The 26,145-nt window shown below is 37.8% G+C and overlaps 1 protein-coding gene across 7 annotated transcripts in view; it reads right to left on the reverse strand.

The window, feature by feature from the left end:
- LOC131054237 (peptide chain release factor 1, mitochondrial) overlaps window positions 1-26,145 on the reverse strand; it is a 150,660-nt gene that overhangs the window by 25,604 nt on the left and 98,911 nt on the right. For all 7 annotated transcript variants that reach the window (XM_057988706.2, XM_057988697.2, XM_057988725.2 and 4 more), the window contains one exon: window positions 15,934-16,092. In XM_057988706.2, coding sequence (XP_057844689.2) covers window positions 15,934-16,092 — 159 coding nt within the window. The remainder of the gene's footprint in view (window positions 1-15,933; window positions 16,093-26,145) is intronic.

Raw genomic sequence — 26,145 nt, forward strand, 5'->3', positions numbered from 1 at the left:
CCTGGAGATCCTCCGCCTCCTGCAACTGAACCTCCACTCGTGGGTCCTCCGGAAAAAGTTGCTGACACCAAACCAAACAAATTGCCTCCCGTACGGTACCCTTGTGCTCCCTCGGCACCTTCGGTCGTACCGTCACCTTCTGTTGTCTCCCTCCAGTTGTCCTCTGAAATGGACAAATTTTTTTTGCAAGTCTCTGGTAGCGTCGATCAGGTTTAGACTTCGCCTTGTTTGTTCCACCAACTCTTCGCGGCTTCTTACCCTACAGTGGTATTCTAGCGAACTGTAGAGTTCTCCTTCGGCACCCTCCGTGACTCCTTCTGGCAGCCCTACAACAGTGTAGACAGTGTAGTTCTCTCCGTCTATCTCTGCCTCCGCAACCTCCGTGACACCTCGTGGGTTCCCTTCGGGCAACCCCTCGGCCAGTCGTCCCTCGACAAGCTGCCTTAGCCTACGCCTTCGTTCTATCTGCTGTCTGAGATTCAACACGGTTTGTGCCACTTACCATTCGTCACTCTGTATCTTTTTATTTTTGTCCTTATTTAGTCTATTGGGCATAAGTCAAAGGTTCAATTTCCTCCTGGCCTGGCGCCATCTCGTTCTGTTTCCCGTCAGCTGTTCTCTTCGTAGCGTTGCAGGATTTGTTGTCGTCGCTCTTCCTAGGCAATCTCCTCCAGGCGGGCCTGTTGTGCCAGCGATGCCTGTGCAAGCAACCGGGGGAGGTGGTTCATCGACCGGTTTACCTCCAGCGCTGTCCACACGGCACTTGGTGGGATTTCTGCCTCCGCCGCTTCTCGTCGAACGTATGTCTGAATGGCTACCTGGAGCAAAATTGAAAATTCTTGCGTTGCCGTGTCTTCTCCTGTATAAAGTTTTGTCCGCGCGTCGTCGGCCTCCGGGTTTACTTCACCAACAGGTAGGCCCATTGTGTCTGTGCGCCATCCGTGTCTTCCGTTCCCGAGTTCGTCTAGGCAGCGGCGCCAAATGTTTGCCCTCTCGGGTAAACGGTTAAATGCAGAAAGTAAATGCACAGAACATAATGGAAATATATTAAATAACCAGCCTCTATATTAATTCCACAATCCATGTACAATAAGTGCTTATAACATTACATCTGACACGACTAACATGATCCTTTCGAAGAAAAGGTACAAAATATATAATACCCGAAGCGGTGCGACACAACCGTCGCGACTCCAACTACCTACCCGTCGGCCAACTAACTGACCGCTGTAACTCATTATTACCGACGACAACATAACATAATATAACAACATAACATAATGATTATTCCCGGCAACAGGTCCCATCCCTTACATCAAGGACAGAGTGAATTCCCCTTGAGAAGTCTAGAATGTCATCCTGATCCTCAAATGTCCTAAAATTTGGCTAAGTCTGGAATGTCATCCCGATCCTGAAATTTGACTAAGTCTGGAAAATTGAAGAATCCTCGAAAAACTAGATTTTGCATTATAAATTCTGGACGTCTGAAACCACTCTCAAACATCCTAACAGTATATATGGAATATAACTTAAAGTATAAGAACTTATACTTAAATGTTATATTCCATATATGAATCCTGATGGAGAGACCAAAATTTCAAATTTCGCTCCTGACCCTTCCAAAGGGTCCAAAGCGAATTTCAATTTGGCCCCTGACCCTTCCAAAGGGTCCAGAGCGAATTCCTCTATAAGACACTCTACATTGCCCAAAGCCATGAACTAGCTCATTCCCAGGCATTTGTGAAGGCAAAACACTTATTTCGAGTGAAGAAATGTGAAAATGAAGTCAAAATTTGAGCCCAAGGAGGAATTTCGCTCCTCACCCTTCCAAAGGGTCCAGAACGATATTCATATAAAACCCTATTTTTCACAAAATCTTGAGCTATGTGTCAACTTAAAGAGCAAATTTGCATGGTCATGATGGAAGGAAGCCTAACAAAGTGTGTTCAAGGCATGAAAAGGAGAAAGGAAGTAAGAAATTAGCTCAAAATGAGAATTTCGCTCCTGACCCTTCCAAAGGGTCTAGAGCGAAATCCTCATTTGACCCTCAATTTTGGCCCAAGGAATTGAAAATGAAGATATTTGAGCCAAGTGGATGGCAAGTGGACTTGAATATGGCGAGAGGAGGGTGAGTTTGATCAATTTTGAAGATGGATTGAATGAAAGAGGTGAGAAATCAATCAAGAATGTGAATTTCGCTCCTGGCCCTTCCAAAGGGTCCAGAGCGAAATTCTTAGAAGACACCTTTTTCTTCCTTGTTTGCACTAAAAGTCTTGTTCTTTGGGCATGGTGGGGGTAGGTTGATATGTTCTTGCCTTAGGAAGTGATTGAAAGTGTTGAAAAGTGAGGATCTTGTCCAAGATTGTGAATTTCGCTCCTAACCCTTCCAAAGGGTCCAAAGTGAAATTCTTCATAAGCCTCATTTGCTTCCTTGTTTAGACTACCAACCTTGTTCCTTTTGCGTGTTTGGAAGGGAAATGACATGTCTTTGCCTTTTGAAGTGATAGAATGTGAAGAAGTGAAGGATTTTGGCCTAAAACTAGAATTTCGCTCCTGACCCTTCCAAAGGGTCCAGAGCGAAATTCCTAAAATCTATCTTTTCCTCTCAATTTTGTGTCTAGCCAAGTGTGGATCAAGATTGAAGAGGTCCTTAGGCATGGTTTTGAGTTGCTTATGATCACCAAACGTGAAGGAATTGAGCTAAAACTAGAATTTTGCTCCTGATCCTTCCAAAGGATCCAGAGTGAAATTCTTGAAGGATACCTATTTTCCCTTGGAGATGGTCAAATCTTTGGTTTTTATGGCATAGATAGGTGTGGAGTAACGTGTCCTTGCCTTTTGAGGTGGTTTGGAGTTGAAAGATTGAAGAAATGTGCTCAAAACTAGAATTTCACTCCTGACCCTACCAAAGGCTCCAGAGTGAAATTCTCAATTTCACCTAATTTACTCATGATGAAGGTCAAGTGGTGGATTCCTAGGCTTTGGTGGAGAGAAGGCTAGCATATGCTTGTCTTGGAGGCATTTTGGAGTAGAGAAATTATAGAATTTGTCCTAGAATGAGAATTTCGCTCCTGACTCTTCCAAAGGGTCCATAGCGAAATCCTTAAAAACTCCATTTTGCTGCAATTTTGCATCAAACTTGGTATGGGTTGAGATTGAGGGCCTCCTTAGACATGCATCTGAGTGAGTATGGTCACAAAGTGAGAAGAATTTGAGCCAAGAATGCAAATTTCGCTCCTGACCCTTCCAAAGGGTCTAGAGCGAAATTCCTAAGTGGTTTAATATTTTGCCTAGGTCTTTGAGCAAAACCTATTCCTTGGCAATTTTGGAGGTTACTGACTTGATCTTGGTGAGGTAATGTTGAGAATGACTTCTGATTGAGCAACTTTGTCAAAATTCGCTCCTGACCCTTCCAAAGGGTCCTGAGCGAAATTCTTATAGGGCCTGTCCCTGGGAAGGATTCTAGGGCAAATTCTATCTCGATGCCTTCTTGTTAATAATTTAAGGTAAGAAATTCTATGAACAGGATAAATATATCATGTGTACTTGATCATCTTTTGGTTTGTGTTGCAGGTGAAAGAAGACCAAGCCAAGACAAAGACGACCTATTCCAATCAATCATCATCAAGGACATTCCAAAGGCATAACGGTGGACTCAAGGTGTTTTGAAGCGTTGGAAGACTACAGGTGTTCAAGAAGTTGCCAGCCATCTCCAAAACCTTCACTTCGCCACACTAAGGAACCACAAGATGACAAAGAAAGGCTTTGCCAGCACTTCAAGGTGAGATATGCTACCGAAGGAAAGAACACTTGACAATGAGGAAGCCTCATCAAGCATATGGGAGTCAAGGAGGTACATCATTCATCGCGTCAAAAGACAAAGGAGGATCAACCAAGACACAGACGTCAGACAAAGTGGCATCCTAGTCATCATTCCTCCAGCCAGATTGGTCCACCTTAGCATGTCCAAATTCAATGTACCTGACTCATCGGAGACGGCACAAACTTCGATGTACCTACCCCCGCTTCCTATTGGTCCTCACTCCTGGAATGTAATTTTCTCATTGGCTAAGGAAGTTTGTTATAACAAACCCTAATTAGGGTTTCTATCTTGTAATCCTAGCCATTGATTCTAAGTCAATCAGAGCCATCAATTTGTAAAGGGCTCTCTATATAAAGCCTTGGCTCCTCATTTGTAATAGTTAATAGTCAGAGAATAATTAGGAGTTAGCAAAAGAGAGATAGTCAATAATTAGTAGCTCAATAGTAGATAGCATTTTAGAGTAGAGTAGAAAGAGAAGGCAAAGATTGTTGCCAAGAGATTGTTGCAAAAGACATGTAAACTTCATTGAAGGAATGGTGAATTCTATGTGTCGATTCTACAATTTGCATGGTCTCTATACCTCTCAAATTTAATTTCACGTTATTAGATGAATGGAAGAAATTTGTATGATCAATGGTGAAATTTGTATATCCATACTACTAGCGGTTTGTTGATTGCAAACTTGCCTTGTGTAGTCAACTGGAATCATTCAACTTAAGCTTAACTTCAATTATCGCTTCTTCATTGATATGCATCAACCTGGCGGTGTCTATGCTTGTAGCGGTGATCTAAACATCATAAAGCCTTCCTTAGAAGATCACACTAACCTTGTGGAGATGATCCTGGCATGTCAAAGCAAGACTAGATTAAAGTTTCATCAAAGGTCATCCATCACTCCTACATTCTTAGTGTTAGAATTAGATCCTTCTCCAACCCTTATCCTTTTCTCTTTTTGAAAAATCAAGGATCAATAAAGACCCACGTTCCAGTGATATCCAAAGCAAATCAGACGCTCAGGTCATCAAATGTAAGTCCCCTTGTGATTCCAACAAAATCACATCATACCACAAGAGCTTATCCACACGTAGAGAACCTACAATCAAAACCTTGAAGCTACTCCGATTGATCCTTCTGCGAGATCTTCAGCATTCGGGGAAGCTTTGTTCAAGAGAGGATAAGATACCTTGGTATTTTATTTTTTGTTCGCATGTGCATGAAAAACACATCAATAGTATGGTAGGCAGGATTTACTCCAGCTAGATTGACTCTTTGCATAAGACAAGGCACATTTTTTTCAATCTAGATGTGTAAAAACTGCAGTTTATTAATCTTTCTTATTGGTACAATTCTTTTTGGTGACTAGCTGCAAACTAAGACTCCAATGCCATGATCTGAGCTGAATTTCATGTTTGTTGGAGCTATCATCATGCTAAAAAGGATGGTTTTATGCTTATTTCACTGCCTTTCACTCACCAATATATCCTTTAACAGGTCCAAGATGCAACCATCATAATTGAAAACTTCATTTTTAACTCAAATGATTGCAACCATGATTTCTCTACAAGAAATCATTAGTAGAAATAATAGACTTTGACATGACAACCTGCAACTTGACTCGAAATGACTATTACTAACTTTGAATTGACACAAACAATTGATAGTTTGACAACAAATAAGTCTCATATAACACAATCATCCAGTTTCAGATTTAAGTACAACACTATATAAAGGTAAGTCCTAGCCTCCTAGGTCATTTTATAGGATGCAAAGTAAAAAAACAATCAAGTCACTTAGCAAGCAATAGCAAAGAGCATAGAGAAAAAAAAGCATTCATGACTGCATTAACACTACATTTAGCATCAGACATCACAGCATGACTGCTGCTTTAAGTGTCTTCAATCTTGTTCAAAATTGTTATATCAAATATTACATGGCTTGACTGCAATTGTGACAGGTTGTAGATTTCCCCACTCAATAACAAGCCCTTAAAGGTGCTTATAAGCACCACATTTTTAAATAACACAGGTATGAAGAAGCAAATCTATTTATAAAAGTTACTGGGACAAGAATCAGGACTGCACACAGACAGATGAATGTCATTGGTATGGTCATGAATCGGATATTCACCATAGTCTAACAGATTAGATTTTGAGCACTAGGATGAGGCCACATTCAAAGGACAAGGCTACACTTTTGTAGTCAAGACTGCCCATGTGGTTGTAATCTAGACAATCATTACAATCAGTTTTCACATCAGCTACAGTCATAGATCTGATATCCAGTAGCAGATTCAGAAACAAGTATCCCAACAGTCAATTGTAGTCATGTCAAAGATCAATATATAGATACACAAATCTCTTATTCCTTCTTTGTCATTTTATATAAATGTTTGATTAAAAATTACCAATCTCAGTTTGGCTCTGAAATCTAGGGATTGATATCGTTTATCATTGAAACAAATTGATTGACACTAGATGCATTGTATAGAAAGAATTTTGATTTACTCAACATAAATCAGTGAACCTCTAAGTTGCACACTTATCCTTTTAGGGTACTGTTGATGAGGAAGTTTGCACTTCTAACAATGCAGAATAAAATATACCAAGTATATCCTATCCTCTCTTGAATAAGGAAATCTCATATGATATCTGAGCTGATCAAATAAGACTACCTCAACGTTCTGAATGTCAGGTCTTTACTGTACTTGGATAACTCGGTGAATGATGTGATTTACTGCTAATCACAAAGGGACTTATGCTTCTGGCAAGCTGGTTAACATCTGATATGGCAATCTGAGTGATGCTTTCTTCCTAAACTAATTGAAAATATAGGTTAAAAGATAGGGTTAAGAGAATATAAACTAACACCTATGGACAATGACAGTATTGGCTGATGCTTCAATTGATAAATTTCATAAACTAATTCCTGATTAACCAGAGACAACTCACAGTGCCACAAAAATAGTGCAATCTTCAAAGGAATGAAAGATTTTTGGATTGTAAACATGCATTCAAGTACCAAATTTTGGTGCAACTCAAATAAATATTCACAATTGAACTAAGATGATAGTCAGGTTCAAACTAACCATGTACTGTAGCTTACAATCAGCAAACAACAAATGGTATGAACCAGAGATCTATCAAATATCCTCACACTTGACCATTAAGATCACTGAACTTTAACTAATATTGATGAAAGGAACCATGCAAACAAGATAAAACAATTGGTAAAACACCACACTTCAATGCTTTTATTTTTATTCATTTGCTTCAAATGTTGGTTCAACAATCCCTGTTCAGCAACAACTACTCTATTCTATCCTACTCTAAGAACTACTGCTGCTAACTTTACATTGAGAGAGGCATTGGCCTTTTATAGATTTTACAATTTCAATCAATGGCCAGGATCAAATCCTTTCAAAGGCCTAGATTTGCCTTCTAGAAGTTGTAACAACTTTTATTCAATGATTTCAACCACCTCTAACCACTTTCTAACCATTCCCACTAAAAGACGAAATTTACATGTCTCTTGCCACAAAAAGACAAAATAACAACTTTTTGTCGCAAGGACAAAATAACTAACTTTTGGCTTTATTGTATTATATTAAATTTAGCCAAAAAGTTGTTATTTTTACAATAAATTAATTCCCATTTTACAATAAATCATTTCCATTTCAAGTCCAGTTATCTTTTTCCTGTTTCTATATGTTCCTATAGCATTGCTCTGGTAATCAGTCATTGTTTTCCCGATTTCTAGAAATGGCATCCCTTGGATTTCAACACTGTGATAGTAGTCCTCAATCTCCATCCCTTATCTCCATCTTTGTAGCACTTTCTTCATTGGCACATGTTTGTTGATATTTCCAGATTTTATAGAATTCTCTATCAGAACACCTCGTAGAGCCATTTTTCTGAGCATGTTACTCTTGATCTTCTTTAGAAAGACATCATCTTCAGAATTTTGATATTGCATTTCCCCATTTCATCTCAGTAACCATGTAGAACATTTGGAAATGATATCTTGAAGTCTTCAAATCATCAGCTGGTTTGGATGATCCTTCAACCTTGGCTCTTCTTCAGTGGCATTCATCATTTGATCACAAGTCAGCCATAATTACCATTATGAAGCTTAAGAGTTTAGTATTTCAAACATTCTCATATCCACTTCACATATTCCACTTGAGCATATGTCATAAGATTCCATCACTCGGCTTCCTCACTCATTGAAGGGTTTGTCTATATTGCTTTGAGGGAAGCTTGGTTTATGGATTTCCTTAAAGAACCTTGGCCTGCATACATAGATTGTGAAAGACAACTCGGGCACATAAGGATCCTAAGGAAACTTGAACTTTGGAAAGTCCTTTGGACACTTAGCATTTGGAATTTGGAATGTCATTGTGTCAAAACTTGGCCTATTTAGCATAATCGAGAGACTTAAGTCATGGTCACGACTTTGAAGTTAGGATCTCGGAAGATCCTTGGGAGACTTGGACTTGGTCTTAGAAAAGATGCTTGGAAATGAGGCACTTATACATAAAGTTCGGCCTTAGGAAAGTCTATTAGATTTTCTGCTTTGGAGCTTGCAGCTTGGAAAGATGCTAGGAAACTCAGTTTTGGCAAGAGTATGTGCACAACTTGGTTCAAGATATGTATTTTGGATTCTGCCCTTTGTTGTTCCATGAACTCAGACTTGAGACAACTATGTAGAAACTCAGCATAAGGATTGCATTTGGATCTTTGGTTCTTAGAAAATTACTTGGAGTTCTTGCCTGGAAACTCAGATTTAGGATTAGAAACTTGATGCTTGGACAGCATTTTGGAACTTGGCCATTAGAAACTCTGGTCTAGGGCTGCTGCAAGGAAATTCAGTTTGAAATCGCCACCTAGAAACTTGGACCTTGACTTGGATTTGGAAGATCTCATGGAACATTGGCTCATTCTCAGCACTATGTACTAAGTCCTTGTGTATTCAAACTCCAACCAAGGATAGCTGTGTGTAAAACTTTGGCTCAAGGACTGTTATGTGGATATTCTGACTTAGGACAGCACTTAGGAAGTTCTACTTATGAAACTCTTGACTTTGGAATGCAAATTGGATATTCTACCTTGGAACCCGATTAAGGGAAGACCTTTTGGATCTTTTCTCATTATCAACACTTTTTGCAAACTCGGAAATAGGAACTTGATTGGGAATTCTGGCATTGGAGAACTGTAACTCGGACCTTGGAGCACAAAATGGAGTGTCTTCCCAAACTCGGATCTCTGACTGTATTTTAGAAATTTTGTCATGAAACTCAGACATAGGACAGCTATGTGGAAACTTGGCCTTAGGAAGGTAAAGTAGAAACTTGAGTCATGGACACCTTTCAAGACTTTAATCTCTGATTTGCACAAAACTCGGCCTTCAGACAACAAAGTGGAATTTCTGCCACTTGAGGACTACTTGGAGAGTTTGATTAGGAATTTGGACTGCAACTTGGTCAAAGGAAGGCTTCAAGGACACTCGGACAGGAGAAGATGATTTCGAATTTGGTGCATTTGAGACAAACTCGGCCCTTGGAAGCTAAATTGGAAACTCCTTTTCAAACTCGGACCTTGGCATATTGCTACGATTTGTTCCCAAACTCAGGTCTAGGAAGGTAAAAAAGGAATCTTGGCTTTAGGAAGGTCTTTAGGACAAAGTCCTGATTCCTTTCCCTTGGCCAAATTTGTGTCTTTCTTGTTGAAGTTTGGCCAAAGGAATATGTTCTAGAATTCGAGCTCAGGAACAAGTTTTAGATGAAATCTGAGTTGCTTTCCCTCAGTCGAGTTTGCTTCTAATCTTGCATTGCTTCTTCGTTCTAAGGCAACTTTCTTAAGCTGAGTTTGATTATGATTTTGCATTTTGCTCAATGATGTTTCAACTCACCAATAATCTGTTGTAGATTTTTTCATTGATGTCAAGGAGATTAGAAAGTTTTCAAGTTGTTTTTTGAGTAAGTTTTTGGTTGAGCTGCTTTGACCTGTAGTTGAGCTAGTTGGTTGTTAGGTTGAGCAGCTTGAGCTACTTGGTTATTTTCTTGAGCTGCTTGGTTGCCTGCTCCAGCTATTGGTTGGTTGAGGTGCTTGGGTACTTGGTTGAGCTGGTTGGTTGTGTGCTCCAGCTTCTTGCTTGCTTCAGCTGCTTGGTTGTGTTGATGGCGAAAGTTTGCACTTTCGGTCAATGCAGAATAAAATACTGAATGTATCCTAGCCTCTCTTGAATAAGGAAATCTCTAATGCTATTCGGATTGCTCATAGGAGATAACCTCAAGGTTTCAATTCTCAAGTCTTGACTTGCTTAGGATAACTCGGTAATTGATGTGATTTGTTGGTAATCACAAGGGTACTTACGCATTTGACAAGCTGGCCTAAATCCGGTAGGGGAATCTGGTGATGCTTTACTTCTCAAACTGGGGAAAATAAAAGGCAAAGGGACAGGGTTTGGAGGTCCTAGGGACAATGATATCAATGGTTGGTGTTGTTTGTAGACAGATTTCAAATAAAACAACTTCCTGCTCAGCCAAAGATAAACTCACAACTCTACAGGAATAGTGCAAGCTCCAAGGGGAAGTAAAATATTTTCAAACCACCAATATTCAGTGGGATACCCAATTCTGGAGCAATCCAAAACAAGCAGTCACAGTTGAACTAAGAGCAACAATAGGCTCAGACTAACCATGCATAGAGACATATAGTCAGCAGGCCTCCAATGGTATGAACCTGAAATCAAATCATATACCGTCACACTTTGCCATTAAGATCACTGAACTTTATCTAACTTGATGAAAAGAAACCATACAAACAAGTTAGGGCAACTGGCAAAAAACCATGAGTCAATGCTTTATTCATTTGTTCTAATTGCTATTACAACAATTTATGTCCAACAATTCCTACTCTTATTCTACTTCTAACTACTGCTACTTCTAACCTACTAAAACTCTAACTGTCTAACCCTTCTAACCCTAAAACTCTAACCGTTTACAACAAGAGAGGCACTGGCCTTTTATAGATTTGACATTCTAAATCAATGGCTAGGATTCAATTCATCCAACGGCCCAAATCTGCCTTCCAGAAACCTTGACAGCTTTTTGGTTAATGATTTCAACAACCATCAACCACTTTTTCAACTACTTTCAACTGTTTTCATTAATCCCACTAGAAGACAAGATTTCACGGAGCTCAAGGCACAAAAGGTAAATTTGGTAGTTGGGAAATAACTAACTTGTGGCCCCTTTTTGAATTGCATTAAATAGGGCCAAAAGTAGTCATTTTACAATAAAATAATTGTTATTACAATAAATCCAAATTCTGTCATTCTTAGCTGTTTATTTTTTGTTTCTGCATACTCCTCTAGCATTCTATGTGTCCTGCCATTGTTTTCCAGAATTCTGGGAATAGCACAAATTGGCCTTGCAACACACTGCTCTATGATCCTTGCTTCAATCTCATACCCTAGCCTTCATCTTGTTGCCTTGCTAGTGGTGGTAGTGGTCTTCGCTCATCCAATCCCTCCTACTTTGTCTTTGGCTCTATTCATTGACATCTTTAGGGTGCTGACATGGAATTCTTTCTCTTTTTAAAGGGTGATCCTTTTGGCATATTTAGGTAAAGCCATGGACCCTTGGCTTCTCCATATGGTCGCTTCCTCTATTCGTGCTTAGATTGTAGTGTTGCAGAGCCTCCCATTGTCCTAGGAATCTACACACGACCTCCTTTGTGCACTTCATCCTGCATGGACACATAAGTTCAAGGATCAATCGTTGTTTCATTTAGTTATCCATTCTCACCATTACATTCCATCATGTGTCATCACTCATTTCTTATTCATCCCCTGAAGGATTTGAACATTACCTTGCCATCGTATCTACAAGGGTCTTTTGTCTTTGAGAATGTGATTCGAGTAGAGAAAAGGATCCAACTTGGCATAAGGAAGTCCTGGAAGGGTAAAGTCAAACCAAGTTCTACACTCCTACCCCAAATTTGGAGATCTTGCGCAAACTCCGGCCTGAACTTAGGCATTTGAAAGGTAAGAGTTGTTTCTTATTTTTGAGTAAATGCCGAACTTCATAAATTTGGGATGAACTTCGGCCTAAACCTCGGCCTACAAAGCACCTTGGGAATGAAGACTATCCCTGATTTTGAGCTTCAATCAACACTGATTTTGAAATACCACTTTGTTTGCCTAGGAAAGGTCCTTGATGTCCCTAAATCCCACCTCTTTTTGACTGCAAAATCCAACTTTGAGAAGCAAACTTGAAAATGAACCTCGACATTTGGAGAGTATTAAGAACATCACTGAATTTTTGGCACAAAATGAGAAAGTTCGGCCTTGGAAGGATCATTGGAAACAAGGTTTATTCCCACCTCTTTGAAAACACTGAAGTTTGGAAAGCTTGGATGAATTTTGGCCTTTTCAAGGGGATTGGAATGCCAAAAATTCTGAAAACACCAAACTTTTCTCATGAATTGGTTAACTTCGGCCTTTTCAAGCATTTTGGGAAAAAGGACTTATTCCTCACTTCATTGCTCACACCGAAGTTTGGAACGTCAAATGAAATTTGGCCTTATCTTAGGCATTTCCAAGCACTTTTTGGGACAAGTTTTATTCCTTGTGCTAGTGAAAATACCGAACTTTTCTCTCCAGATCAGATTTCAAGGAACATCAAAATTCCTTGTCATTACTCTGCTTGGCCTCTAGCCTGGGCTAGCCTATAGTTTAGGGGAGGATTTAGGTCTCGTTCCTTGCCTCTCCTCTTCACTTGCTTTGATCTTTTGATGTCTAAGCCCTCAAGCTCCTACGTTGCAGTACAAATACAAGTCCATGGGGCCAAGTTCACCCCATTTCCTCATGCTTGGACTTCACCTTGACTCCCTATATCCCCAAAGCTCTCTCTCTCTCTCTCTCTCTCTCTCTCGGCTAGCAAGGAAAAAAGGAAGGGGGTCCCTGTCGGAGACCAGGAGTGTGTGCATAGCACAAGTTGCCTGCTTGAGCTGCATGAGTGTCTACTTCAGCTGGTTATGTGTCTACTTAAGCTTGCTGTAAGCTTACTTGTCAATATGTCACTGCTATATTAGATTTTTTGCCATCTCAACATTTGGACTTTCAAAAGTATCAAGTTTTATGTATTTTTTAACATGGTGGCCAAGTTTAATGCATTGAACATCCTTCTATGCCATGGTTTAAATGTTTAGACTTATTTGCAAAGTATGGGTTGAAGTGGCAACAATGTTCTCCATAACGTATTCAGCATTAACTTGTCTCAACTCTATTTGAATGTGTTATGTCGATTGCTGTGTGGATGAACAATGTGATTTAGTTAGGACATATTTATAGCGCAGAGGTATGAAGTTATTAAATAATGCATTCAGAATGAATTCATTTTCAAGGCCAAAATTGGGCTTTGAGCATTCTTGGCAAGCTCCCAAACAGTCCCAACCATCTTTCCCTTCCCTACCTAAAAGTAATTGAAAGACAATTTTACTCCCTTTTCCCCTTTCTTGTCATTTCATTTTTTTATTCATTTTAATTAATTTACTTTCATTTTTATACCATCTAGTTCTCTCTCATTTGTTGTCCTTGTCTGTGTTTTTGGTTGTACAAGTGAATTTGAAATCTAACAGATATTTCCACTTTTGCAATTCTTTCGGACAACGGCAAAATATCATTATGGTGTCCTGGACAAAGAGCTCCATCTTTGGGTCACAGGTTCCTTCCCTTCTGCTCTTTACAATTCTATATTCAATTTTTCAATTTTACGGCTCAGTTTGTTGGTGTTGGAACTAAGCCACACCCGGACCGACGATGGACTGGTCCAAGAGGGGCCAGTAGCTTAGTGGTAGAGCACTCCAGCAGCATATGGAAGGTCCTAGGTTCGAGTCCTAGCTGGTCCATGTCTCAGCTTGGTATCAGAGCCAGGTCCAGGTTAGGAGCCCCAAGCACCAAGGGGTGTGGCTTAAGGGGGGGTTGTTGGTGTTGGAACTAAGCCACACCCGGACAAACGATGGACTGGTCCAAGAGGGGCCAGTAGCTTAGTGGTAGAGCACTCCAGCAGCATATGGAAGGTCCTAGGTTCGAGTCCTAGCTGGTCCATGTCTCAACACAATTTCCTATATTTGAGCATTCTCCAACCCAACTCTATATTTTAGCTTGATAAAAGATGTTTGCAAGTTAAAACTGTTGAAAACCGATAGCTAGATCGGATTATATGAGCATATGCATTTACATTGGGCTGGGCCCAAAATTGTTTTATTGTAACTTGTAAAAGCACTTAACTTGGGCCTCTTCTTGGTGCGCTAAGTTAAAACAAAACGTGGTCATTATGCATTGTAAACCAAGCCCCAAATTTGGGCGCTAAAATAAAATATGAATTGTATCCTAGCCGACTTAAAGGAAATGTAAAAGATGAATCTTGTATATAACAATATTCATCTTAGATCTCAATTCATTCATTCATCACTCAAGCAAAATCTCTTAGATAGCCAATTCCGGTTATGCAACACAGCGACAGACTTTGCTCTTCAAGGTCAGTGAATTGTCTTCAGGTCTTCCAAGTGTAGCGAATTGATCTTCAAACTAGCGATTCAAGTCCTCAAGGTTGGCGATGTGATTCTTAAGGCTAGTGAACTGATTCTCATGCTCATCGAAGCCATCTCCAACCCTTCACTGTTATATCCTGTGTACTGAAGTCTGAAACAGCAACATCACTTGGCAGATGTGCTCCAGCACTTCAGCGATCTGACTTGGTTGAATTGTGCCCTATCTGATTGACTAAATCAGATGAGTGATACTTGTAATCTTGCTCATATAGATAAGGATTTATCTGGATCCTTGATGCTGGGTTTTTCCTCCAAGGGAGATTTTCCCAGGGTTTCCTTTGCGTTTTGTATGTTCATTTCATTTATTTTCTGTTGTTTAAGTTAAATCTGATCACTAAATTAACAAAAACATTCTAAAACAGTAGCAAAAACTTTATTCCAAAGAAAGAAAAAAACTAGTTTTGTCCTAGTCTAATGTTCAAAGACATTAACTTAGATAACAGATTACATTTCTTGGTAAAACGAATTTTCGCCATTACAACGGTGCTTATTGACTTACATTATTGCCAAAGTACATTTCTCTCATATGTCAGTCTTAAAATTTTGGTGACTTTGACGGCCGCATTTTCCCCCAAAATCAATTAACGGGAGAGTGCAATGGGGAGCAGAGCCCCTTTTAAGACCAGTGGGGGTCCGAGGGCAGAGCCAAAGGTAGGGGTCTGGTGCAACGCCCTCGAAGCAAAAATTGTCCATTATTTAATAAAGGATTCAGTTGTTATTTTGGTATGTAAACCTACCTTTGTAAACCACTAAAACGGCTTGATAAATAAGTGGTTGCAGAATGTGAAAAGCCCTGAGCTTGTAATTTGTTTCTTCGCTGGATAATATAAAAAAGAGGTCAGTTGTTTCTTTGTGGATGCAGCCCACATTGGTTGAACCATCTGTGTGTTATTGTGAATTGTTATTTTTGTGTTTTACCCTGCAATGTGCATTATACTTAATATTGTTTATTGTTCTGGTCTGCCTAAACCCTTACAAAAATATATAGGGAGAGGGAGAGGGAGAGAGTGGAAAGAAGCATCACATGAAGAAACCCATGATACAAAGGCAAGAAGCTAATTTAGCATATAAAGAAAAACTAGGACAGAAATATCATGTAAGTTTAGAAGAATATACAGCTTCAAGAGATAAAGATAAGTGAAACGTAAATCCTCAGTTAGCCACATATAAGCTGACATTGTATGGGTAACTATGAGAAATGCAATTTCGCTTTCCATTTTTTGTTTTTCGTGAACAAAAGATGCAAGCTATAGTGTAGCAAATTGAGGTAAACCCTGTAACCAGATTATTTGAAACAGTTTATTCATTCTGACCTCACAGAGAACAATAAAGCTCTATCTCTCTCTCTCTCTCTCTCTCTCTCTCTCTCTCTCTCTCTCTCTCTCTCTGCGTGCTAGGTTTTATAAATGAATGGAGGTCAAAAAGAACCTTATAAAAGATCTGAACTGAAATTTGCAGACTACTTATAAGTAGACAGGATGGACAATTAATTACCTGGTGTTGAGACCGCTCATCTTGAATACTTATCACAATACCTGTAGGAATGTGAGTCACCCGAACAGCACTGCTTGTTGTATTTACACTTTGGCCACCTGCCCCACCTGATCGAAAAGTATCGATTCTCAAGTCCTCATGGCGCAATTTTACATCCACCTGTTCATCCAAGAAATCAACAACTGAGCCTTATGTTGACAAATAATTAAATGAATCACAAAGTCCCTGTTCTAAGCGCTTAAAAATACCAAAGAATTGTGCAGTACAGAAACCATTATATATAAGATACATCAACTCAAATGCATCTGGAGTTTAAGAAGCTTTTGTTAAGTTTGTAATTATAAGTATGATTCTCTCATATTCACCAATGCAATAAATAAAGCCATGGTATAAGGCCCAAAGAGGTCTGTGTAACCTGTCCAGGAACCAAATCCCCACTGTGCCAGTGAAACTTCACTTAGTACACTCCTGCATTTTAACTAGCAATTAACACACTGCAATTCAAGGGTATTAATGAAAATGAGCATTGTCTAATTCTGTCAATGACAACATCAGGTAATTTAGTTCACCATTAACCTATATCCACAGGTCATTATATACAAATCAAGGGGCAACTCAAACTCCTGGGTCGTTATATAAAATGATGTTAGCTATAATTTTTCAATAGCTTAAACATTGAATCTTCCATTTCCACAATCAACTTTAGCTTTTTGAGTGACAACATATCTTAGCCAGTGGCATAACAATCATTTTCATTATTGGTTAAGTCATATTGACACGGTACCACAGGGTGCCTTTGCATCATTATATCATCATTGAAACATTTGATATTTTATTAGGTACAGAAAAGACTCAATGACACCCAACTCCAAAGTTGTGTCCCATTGATAAGAAATGACCTTGAAAGCTATATTATGGTAGTTGAAAAATAAAAAATTATTAGCACTTGAAGTTTGAGCAGTGAACGAAAAATAAAAAAATATTATAATACCTTGAAACAAAAATATCATGACTGCAACACGACAACCAACATGTGAAAATCAGTACATGGTTTAGAAGAGTCTATTTAACAAATTCATGATGTCACATAATTGTTGAATAAAATGTAATGTCTCCTTTTTAAATTCCCTAGATTTTTCCCTAAAATCCTACAAGGGTGATGAACATTAACTTAATCATAAGATATTTCTAATTTATTGGGGAAATTTCAACCATAGGGAAGCTTGAATAAGGTGACTTGATAGGGTACCCTAGAGATCCTCTACCTTGGCCCAAGAGCGGATATACCATCCCTCTTGGCCTCATGTGGCCCTTGTCATCCATATGAGGTGGTGTACCTAGTGAGGTGTCCTATAACCATTCCCCTTCAATGCCATCTTATTCCCCTTCCTATGATTGGACTCCTTGGTATATTGAGCCACCATGATAGAGGGTTTGGGTGCATTTACAATAGGGTGGCATGAAAGCCCTTCCCTTCTAAGCCCAAGGGCAGTACTTGTTGTACCCCCTTAGCCTCATGGGGCCCTTGATCTACCACCATGAGGTCACGTACTTAGAACAGGACCTCATCGCTGTTTCCACTCCTTGTAATCCCTTACTACCCATGTCATGGCTGATTGAATCATTTATACAACATATAGAGAATTTCATATGATGGTGTGTGTGTGTGTGTGAGTAATATATATATATATATATATATGTATGTATGTATGTATGTATGTAAATATATATAATGAACAATCATAATCAAGATCCACTATGCTATATATATCACAAGAAAACCCATACCAAATCACCAATATAATATCAACTGCTGTATGCCTGAATTTATTATCAATATCAGATTCTGATACCTTCATTACTCCCCTCTCATTCAAATCTCCATAGTAATCTTATATTTTCGCAAAGGGAAAATTAATTTAGAGTCATCTCTTTTCATCAACGATCATAACCCAAAGACAGGTTGGGCCCTTTAACTTATGCAATGTTAACATATCTTAACATACTATTACAAAGTCGCATCTCCTCAAGGTTTAATCGTTGTTTTTAGTTTTAACATAAGTCACTTGTAATTAGATATTTCTTTAATCAAACAAACCATTTCTTTTAATTGCTGTTTAAGGGAGCGTTGTCTTGTCAATATAATCACTTCCTTTGTAAATTGCTTGCCCATACTTGTTGTTAATTAAAACTGTAAATTGCTGTGTAATCTTGGGAAAGTCGGCACCTTTATTAATAGTTGTTTGTCTTCAACATGAAATACTGTCATGATTGCTCTTGTGGCTGCAATCGGGTTTAGGGGCAGGACATAAAATCTGTTCGTCATAATAGAATTATGCATACTCATGCTGATTAAAAATAGACATAGAGATTAAAAAAAATGAAAAGGCATAGAAAACAATATGCAAAACATAGAAGAAATATCTCAAGTGATATTGGTTGGTTAAGACATCATTGTTTGGGACTGGGAGTAATCTTTGTGATTAGTTGGTGATTATGACATCATTTTCAAAGATTTTGGAATGTGCTTGATAAGTTGGAAGTGATATTCAAGGCTATGCTCAATTTGGGTGTGTTAAACAAGATGTTAGTGAGATTTTTGGAGCGGTTTGTTTCCTGTTCAGACCTTTAGCAGTGAGTTTCTAGTGCATTTTCAAACCTGTACCAACATATAAAATTCATCATGATTAAGGTATATAGTTGTTACAAGCTGGGTGGGTTTGTTCATGAATTTGGGCACCATTTGGTGTATTACAGCAGTTTGGTTTTAAATAAGCAGCAAATCCTCTTATTTGGTGTTCACAATGCTTCAAATATTTTTATTGCTAAGAGATTTCATTTCTATACACTTTATTTTGTAAGCACTGGATGGTAGTACTACCGATGGGTTTAAATTTGTTGTTGCTGATGTACTTACCCCACCGAACAAGTGGTTTCAAAGTATATTGTTTTCCCACTATATAAGTGGATGTGCCCCTCACGCTCACCACTAAATAAGTGGAAGACACTTGTCTATTATTTTCAGTATTGTATAAGGGGCTTCTTCTCTTTGTGGGGGAGGGGAATTCTTTGTACATGGGTACCTAATATGGCCTCACTTGCCGGGACTCATTGTCTTTTACCCACCTAAGTTGCGCTTAAGGGGAGGTGTTAGTGTAGGTTTTTATTTCCTAGTTGGTTATTTATTTTCTTATTCCTAGGTTTTTCCTACACTTTTAATTAAGCCTGCTTAGGATTAATTAAATATTAGTGAATGTGTGCAAGGTGCCGTCATTTTCCATGGAAGTTACACTTGCCTTTTTTTAGGCTATTGTGGTGGTCTTTAACAATTGGTCATATTTGCCACCTCTCCCCTATATCATTTCCTATATATACTCACTCCTAGCTAGTCTTTGCATTCCATTCTATTGCATTGTAATTGCATTCTGCAACTTTTTGCTCTTGCATTCTCCTAATGCTATTTTGTTTTTGCAGCATTTGCATTTCTCTCTTGGACACTAACTTTGTGTTGTTATTTTGATATTGTATCATTTACATTCACAATTTTGTTTGCACTAGTTATTCTAGGTTATTCATCTTTTCAAATTCTAACATTCTTTTACCATGTTCACAATAAGGGGGAGAATGTTAGGATATATATTGTTACTGTGATAGTTACGAGTTGTTTTAACCAAAGAAGCATTAATCGTTTGGGGAATTAATCGGCAAACCAAAAGTATAAGATTTTTTGAAAAAATTAGGAAAAAATCGAGAAAAAATCAGATCTATATAAAAAGTAAAAAATTTGAACAAAAATAATAAAAAAATTAATTATTTTTTTTGTATCCAGGGGTATTTCCATAGTATAGAGATATTATAAGCAAATAAAACTAAGTTGCCAGTTGAGATACGACAATTTTTTTTTCTATTAATGATAATACGACAATGTTTTGGAGGTTGGGTACACCGGTACAAAAAACATATAAAAATAATAAATATATACATTTTACAACCTAAAAGCAAGAATTGAAAAAATGTAATTATAATATAATTACTTTATATAATTTAATAAATTAATAATCTAATAAGAAATAATAAATATAAATCAAAACATTATATATTATATAATATTAGTATATCTTAATTTGAATGAACAATATGATATTAATAATGACTTATTATACTATAAATATAATCCATTCTGAACATGTATAATAATCATATATTATTAAACATTTATATTTGTAAATTTAAATTATAAAATATTAAATATTAAACTATTATATTTATATTAAACATCTATATTTATTATAATTTAAATTATAAATTATAAAATATTAAACTATTAATCTATTAAAATGTATATTTAATATTTTAAACATTATAAATTAAATTATGTATATTATTATAATTACAATAATAAATTAAAATTATCTATATAATAAGAATTAATAAAAATAAATTAAAATATTATGTATTAAATAATATTAACATATGTTAATTTGACAATATAATATTAATAATTAGTTATTATACTATTAATATAATCTATTTGAACATATATAATTATCATATATTATTAAACATTTATATTTATTATAATTTACATTATAAACTATAAAACATTAATCTATTACAATGTATATTAATATTTTAAACATTCATTAAACATTATAAATTAAATTATTATAATATATAATAATTATATTAATAAATTAAAGAAAAGATGCAAGAAGGGCAGAGGCGGAAAGACTTTTTTAGACAAGAGGAGGATGGACGGGGAGGCAGAAGGGCAAGTAAAGATAACCACTCTCCTTTGCTCGGGGAAAGAGAATCTCCCCCCCCGTAGAGCAGTAAACATTCTAACTTGGAATGTTAGGGTGCCCCTAATAAGCAACGCTTGATCAAGCGCAGCATCATGAAATCTTAGGTTGACATAGTGATGTTGCAAGAAACTAAACTATGTTTAAGCGAGTTATCCAATTTTGGGAGGAAACTCACTAATTGGCAAATGGAGGATGTTGATTCTATTGGGGCTTCTGGGGGTCTAGCTATATTATGGACGAAAGGCACAATCTCCTACACTAGTAGCGTCAAAATGCAACACTGGATGGTTGGCTCAGTTAGATCCCTCACTCATAAATTGGAATTCACCCTTTTGAATGTTTATGGGCCAATCCCTATGAATAAAAAGAGATTGGTATGGCAAGAAATCAGTCAATATCTGTGTGGTCAGCCCTCCCAATACTGCATAATCGGGGGGGATTTCAACACTATCCTTTATCAATCCGATAAACGTGGGGGAATTAAAACCATACAACAACCTCAAATTGAATTTATAAACTGGGTTTGTGACAATAACTTGCTGGAAATAAAAACAGAGGAAGGGGGTCACACTTGGAACAACAGAAGACTTGGATTCTGCAACATTGCAGAGACACTAGACAATTTTTTCTTCAAAGGTGACGTTTCCACCTTTTCATCTGGAATGAAACCCTCTGTTCTGCCATGGTCTGGATCTAAGCATTACCCAGTATTCCGGGAAATAATGGGAGAAGTTAAAACAATTGGCCGCCCCTTTAAGTTTGAATTAATGTGGCTTAAACATGAGGACTTCTTCCCTAACATTTAGAATTGGTGGACGGCTCGGCATTTCTCTAGATCTAAGATGTATTGCCTAGCATCAAAATTGAAAATGATCAAACATAGATTATTGGATTGGAACAAGGAGATATTTACAGACATTTTCAAGGAAAAAGCCAGAATTAAAATGAAATTAGAAGGTGTGAATCAGGAGGTGATGCTCAATGGTATGGTTCAAGAGACTTATATGGCGGAAGACAAACAGTTATCTGAATATGAAAATATCCTAAACTTATAAAAAACATTCCTAAACTTATGGACAAGGAGGATAATGAACTGCTGAATGTCAAGTTTATAAAGGCTGAGGTGGAGTTTGCCCTGTCACAATTTCATGCTGATAGGGCACCCGAGCCAGACGGTTTCCATGTGGGCTTTATCAGAAATGTTGACACATAATTGGTGATGAGGTAACAGTGGCCCTTGAATCTGCCCAGAACACAAGGACATTCCTGAAAGAAATAAATAATACATTTATCGCGTTATTGCCCAAAAAGGAAAACCCTTCAAAATGGGATGATTTCGGACCCATAGCCTTATACAACATCCTATATAAACTACTAGCCAAAGTTATGGCAAATAGATTAAAAAAACTACTCCCTAATATAATCTCAGAAGAACAAACACGATCCATTCGAAATAGATCGATATTGGATGGGATTGTCATAGTCCAAGAAGCTATACACTCCATACAATCCTAGAGGAAGCCCAGCATGTTGATCAAATTAGATATCAAGAAGGCCTATGATAAAGTCGATTGGCACTTCTTATGCAGCTTCCTGAGAGCCTTTGGTTTTGACAAACAATGGGTGGGGTGGGTATTCTACTGCATCTCAAGCCCCAGATTCTCAATTTTAATCAATGGGAAACCTGAGGGACTCTTTGAGATATCAAGAGGTTTACGGCAGGGCGATCCTCTATCTCCCTTCCTATTCATAATTATGTCTGAAGCCTTGGGAAGGAGCTTAAAAGCACTTTGTAGGCTAGGGAAACTGGATGGTATTAGAATCACCAACGGGGTGGATCCCTACATACACCAACAATTCGCAGATGACACAATGCTCTTAGGGAAAGGGGATGTTAAAGAGGCACATGAGCTAAAAAATGTGCTGAATCAATATGGTCAGGCTTCAAGTGAGATTGTCAACGCTGAAAAATCTGAGATATTCTTCTTCAACACAAAGCCAATTGAGGAGACACGAATTGCTTCGACCCTTGGCATTAGGATTGGACACCTTCCCAGCATTTATCTTGGTATGCCTATTGACAATGGAACCAGGACAAGCAAACTTTAGGACCCTCTGACTGAGAAATTGCTAAAAAAGTTATCTACTTGGAAGGGGTGTTGGTTGTCCAATGCAGGAAGAGTTACACTAATTAAATCAGTCCTAGCTGCCATGCCCATATATCTTCTATCTTGCATCCCACTCTCTTCAAGGGAACACATAAGGTCGATTAAGATTATTAGGAATTTTTATTGGCAAGGTTCAGTAGAGAAGAAGAAGATGGCTTCAATTTCTTGGGATAAAATTTGTAGAGACAGGCAAGATGGAGGTACGGGGATTAGAAACCTTCTTTGGCAAAAAAGGGCTCTCGGGGCAAAACTGGTTTGGAGGGCCTACATTCACTCAGAGGCCAAATGGGCAAAGATCCTTAGACACAAATATGTTATGAGCAATTGTAGAGAATCGTTTTTTAGACTCTCTAACCCCCCTAGAGGGTCTAGAATATGGAACTTTATGCTAGATTGCAGAAGGCACATAACTCAATACCTGTCCTCTAAGTCACCGGGTTCGACCGAATTTGAACCTTGAAGTTCGAAATTCAGCGAACTTGAAAAACTATGCAAAAAATCGATTAAATTCGAAAAAAAAATTAGGGTTTGTTAAAGTGTTTTTTATTTTTTGGGTTTGCATTTTAGGGTTTTTTCTTGAATTTTATAAAAGGGCGGCCGCAGGAGTTGCAATCACACCCACGCGAGTTGCTAATGGAGCCCACTCTGCTCGACCGCCACGCAAGTTGCCAAAGGAGCCTTGTCTGCTCGGCCGCAGGAGTTGCTCGGCCGCCACCAGTCCGCGACACCACTAGCTCGCGTCGCCACCAGTCCGCGACGCCACCTGCAGTCCGCGACGCCACCAGCTCGCGTCACCACCAATCCGCGACGCCACCGTCAAGCATTGACACGTCCGCGACCAGTCCGCAACCTGCACAGGTAGGCCGCCATTTTTTTTAAGTTTATTATATTTTTTTTTTGTTTATAATGTTAATGTTTAAAAAATTATGATTTTATATTAATAGTTTGTAATATTATATTATATATTTTTATATTTTTTTAATTTTTTTTAGGTTTAATATTTTTATAAACAATTTAATAATGCTTATTATAAATTTTATTATTATTTATTTAATATTTTTTTAGGTTTATTATTTATTTATAATGTTTATAATATTGTTTATTAAATGTTTATAAATTTATAATGTTGTTTATTTAATATTTTTTTAGGTTTATTATTATTTAATAATGTTGTTTATTTAATATTTTTTTAGGTTAATTAATAGTTTATAATTTATAATGTTTATTTTTTATAATGTTGTTTAATATTGTTATTATATAATTTATAAATTTATATTAATGGTTTTTTATTATATTGTTTAATATTATATATTTTTATTATATATTTTTAAAAGGTTGAAATAAAAGTAGTGTGTTTTTTAATTTTTCTTTCCAAACATGCAGATTTTCATTTAATGGCTCCTCCCAAATCAACTTCTGAGGCATGGAAGCATGTGACTCGAAATGGAACTCACATCAAATGTAACATATGTCAGGCAAATATTATTGGAACTTTAACAAGGCTTAGGGACCACTTCCTTGCTAATACAGGGGGTCCAGGTGGAGGTGTTCAAGCATGCATAGGTGCGACTCTAGAACTTAAAGCTATTCTAGAGAAAGAGTTGGCTGCTTCAACGGTAGGTAAAATGAAGAAGGCACAAAAGAAATAGAGAATTGAAGGAGATATATCTAGATTCACATCTGCCATGTCTTCCTCTTCTGTGCAATCCAAAGCGGCGAGTGTACCAAAACAGAGTGGAACACTGAACAACTTTTGGAAACCAATAGAGAAACAACAGGTGGATGATGCAGTTGCTGATTTGTTTTACACAAGTGCTATTCCATTCAATGTTGCGAGAAATCCTCATTTCCGTAATGCAATTCAGAAAATTGCAGAGTTTGGCAAAGGGTACACACCCCCAGGTTCAGAGGCTATCAGGACAACTCTTTTGCAGAGGTCAAAAGACAGAGTGACTGAAAAATTAGCTAATGTCAAAGCCACTTGGAAGGAAACAGGTTGCACTATATTGAGTGATGGATGGTCAAATATGTGTCAAAGGCCATTGATTAATGTTTTGGTGTCTTGTCTTGAAGGTGTTGTGTTTTTGAAAGTCATTGACACCATGAACCACAAAAAAACTTCAGAGTATATTTTTCAAATATTAGAGGAAGCCATTCTTGAAGTAGGGATGGAAAATGTGGTTCAAGTGGTAACTGATAGTGCAGCAAATTGTGTGGGAGCTGGGAGGCTGATTGTAGAGAAGTACCCACAGATATATTGGAGCCCATGTGCAGCCCATTGTCTCGATTTGTTGCTTCATGACTTAGCTAAATTCCCATGGGTAAATGAAGCTATTCATAGAGGGAGAGCAATTGCAAATTTCATACGGAATCATCGTCTCACATTGAGTATTTATAGGCAACATGCATCAAAGGAATTGTTGAGGCCTTGTGAAACAAGATTTGCTTCATATTATATCACTTTGAAAAGAGTGGTTGAAGAAAAAGCAGCTTTGAGGTCTGTTATATGTTCCAATCAGTGGGAAAGTTCAGTGCTTTCTAAATGCCCCAAGGGGAAGAACATAGAGCAAATCATCCTAAACAGCAATTTCTGGGAAAGTGCAGCAAAAGTCTTGCTTGTATGTGAACCAATTGTTGACGTGCTTCGTATGGTTGATGGTGACACTCCTTGCCTTGGCATGCTTTACGAAAGCATGGACCGGTGTAAGGAATCTATTCAAAAAGCACTAAATAATGAAGAAGCAGAATATATGCAAATATGGGAGACAGTTGATTGCAAATGGAAAATGATGCACACACCTTTACATGCAGCAGCTTGCTTTTTGGAGCCTAAATTGTTTTCTATTGATAGAAGGGGTGATAATGAAATCATGGCAAGGCTTTAACAAGCCATTGGTAGGTATGTACCAAATCCAAAAATGGCAGCACTAATCAGAGATCAAAGTTGGCAATACAAGAGAGGAGAAGGGATGTTTGGAGGGGCAGAAGCCAAATATGACTCGCCACGTATGTCTGGATATAGATGGTGGATCTCTTATGGATCATCAGCTCCTGAATTGCAAGAGTTTGCTATTCGAATTTTGAGTCAAGGAGCAAGTTCATCAGCTTCTGAGAGGAACTAGAGTTGCTTTGACCACATCCATTCCAAAAAGAGGAACAAATTGCTGACTGGAAAGTTGGGAGATCTTGTCTATGTTCGCAGCAATTTGAAATTGCTGATGAACAAATCAGCAAAGAAC

This window comes from Cryptomeria japonica, chromosome 4, assembly GCF_030272615.1.
Source record: "Cryptomeria japonica chromosome 4, Sugi_1.0, whole genome shotgun sequence".
Lineage (NCBI taxonomy): Eukaryota > Viridiplantae > Streptophyta > Pinopsida > Cupressales > Cupressaceae > Cryptomeria > Cryptomeria japonica.